This window comes from Mus caroli, chromosome 5 (genome assembly GCF_900094665.2).
Source record: "Mus caroli chromosome 5, CAROLI_EIJ_v1.1, whole genome shotgun sequence".
In the NCBI taxonomy this organism is placed as follows: Eukaryota; Metazoa; Chordata; class Mammalia; order Rodentia; family Muridae; genus Mus; species Mus caroli.
Window position 1 is genome coordinate 12,590,996 of NC_034574.1, and position 1,873 is coordinate 12,592,868.

The window sequence follows — 1,873 nt, forward strand, 5'->3', positions numbered from 1 at the left end:
GAACAGCAATATGGAAGTGTAAGCCGAATAAACCCTTTCCTCCCCAACTTGCTTCTTGGTCATGATGTTTGTGCAGGAATAGAAATCCTGACTAAGACATTCCCTGAAATGGCTATTTGCTGTTTGTACAGCTGTCATGGATGTATTGAGGTGGATTGTATTAGGTCCTCATAGGAACCAGGGTACAGGTCAGGTTAATGGGACCTATAAGTAGAAATGGAAGGAGGAGGCGGCAGGATCTTACCATGCAGAGTGTGCTTCCAGTAACCTGCACAGCCGGCTCCTAATGGAGAAGAATCTTATAAAGAAGAAGTTGGTGACATTGCAGCAGGAGAGCAAGGAAGTACNGGCTGAATGGGCCAGCATTCAACAGCATTGGATGGACTTGAACCTGAGTGGTAAAGACGAACAGGGGAAGACCCGCAACCTGGAAACTCAAGAATATCAGGTAGGGACAAGCAATTCAGTCAGGCTATAACTATCTGATACCACTGCCACATTAGATCTATCTTTGCTTTCCTCCACCAATTTTCTAGTCCATACTCCCAAGCAGCCATCCTCCTAATGGAATGTAGCTGTTCTTTGCTCTGTCTTCACAGGAGTATTCTGGGAAGTTAGCCTCTTGTGAGACACTGAATTAGCCTCTTTTGAGATACTGTTACCACTGGCAAGTGTACCTTTCAACTCTGCTTTAGTCTGCAGTCCACTTGGGGTGACAGGTGAATAACATGTTACATTCTTGCATGTCTTCAAGATAGGTGGAATGCTATGCGAAGGTTTGAGTGAGTTCTGGGCCCTTAGACAGGAGACACGCAGAAGTCACATGACATCCCAGGTGCATACACCTTGGAGGGATTAGAGCCAAGTACAAATGTCAAACGAGTGCTTCTCATTATCATTGATCTGGGTGTCAGGTGGCCTTCTCCTTTCTTCCTGTAGTCCACTGAGGTCTCTTCCTTTGCCATGTTTTTGGTTGGAGTTGATAGAAGCCTGACTTGATCTTTTCAGACCATGTTTTGTGACTGTTTTTGAATACGTTGCCTATCTGCAGATTTCCCACCAATAATTTCAGTTAAAATATTAATGTTGACTGTCAAGTTAAGTTGAGGTGGTGGGAGGCAGCAGCCTGAAAGCTACCATGACTTTCCCCACCATTCCTGTGTCTTAGTAACTGCCTTCCTCTCCCAGGTCTCAGAAACTGCAAGAGAGCTGGGATTGGCCACAGATCAAGAAGACAGCATCCTGCAGAATGAGTTGCCACCCCAGGAGGCCCCTGCTGAGCACCATCTCCAGCACCCACAATCTTCCTCAGATGATTCTTCCTCAGATGAATCTCTTTATATGTCTATTCCCACATGTCTTGAGTGGGAATAGGCCCTAACTAGGAAGCCATGGCTGATTCAGGGTGTTATTCCCTTTTTTCTTCAGACAACTCCTCTTGGCGAAGAACTGAGGTGACTGCACTGCTACCAAGTGTCCAAGAGGAGTAGCAGGCTATAGGTCTGTGCTGCTAAAAGTGCAGAAAAAGAAAGCAGCCGAACAATAATTTTCCTTTAGAGTTTTGGTTTTGTTCTTTGAGTTGTTGCTATGTTATTTAGAAGTTATATGTTCTTGTTCTTATATTTCATTGTTTGTTTTTGCCTTTATCTCTATATTAATTAATCTTTTAAAACCTATTTTTTAAAAATTCTATTTCTTATGCATAAAAATTGATTTGCAAGTAGTGACTCTTGAGAACATCTTCCTTATTCAGGTGTTCTATCCCCTGCTGTAGACCTAGAACTCATATCCAGAGACGGATCTTTGTAAGTTCTAGGCAGCCAGGGCTAAATAGTAAAGTCATAGCCACCTAAGGGTATACAAGGAGATGATC

General features: G+C 43.5%; 1 protein-coding gene across 1 annotated transcript in view; it reads left to right on the top strand.

Moving 5' to 3' along the window:
- Nucleotides 1–1,374, top strand: part of LOC110294138 (disks large homolog 5-like) — a 10,515-nt gene extending 9,141 nt beyond the window's left edge. The window contains exons 3-4 of the mRNA XM_021162148.1: nucleotides 265–448; nucleotides 1,189–1,374. Coding sequence (XP_021017807.1) covers nucleotides 265–448; nucleotides 1,189–1,374 — 370 coding nt within the window. The remainder of the gene's footprint in view (nucleotides 1–264; nucleotides 449–1,188) is intronic.
- Nucleotides 1,375–1,873: the final 499 nt, after the last annotated feature.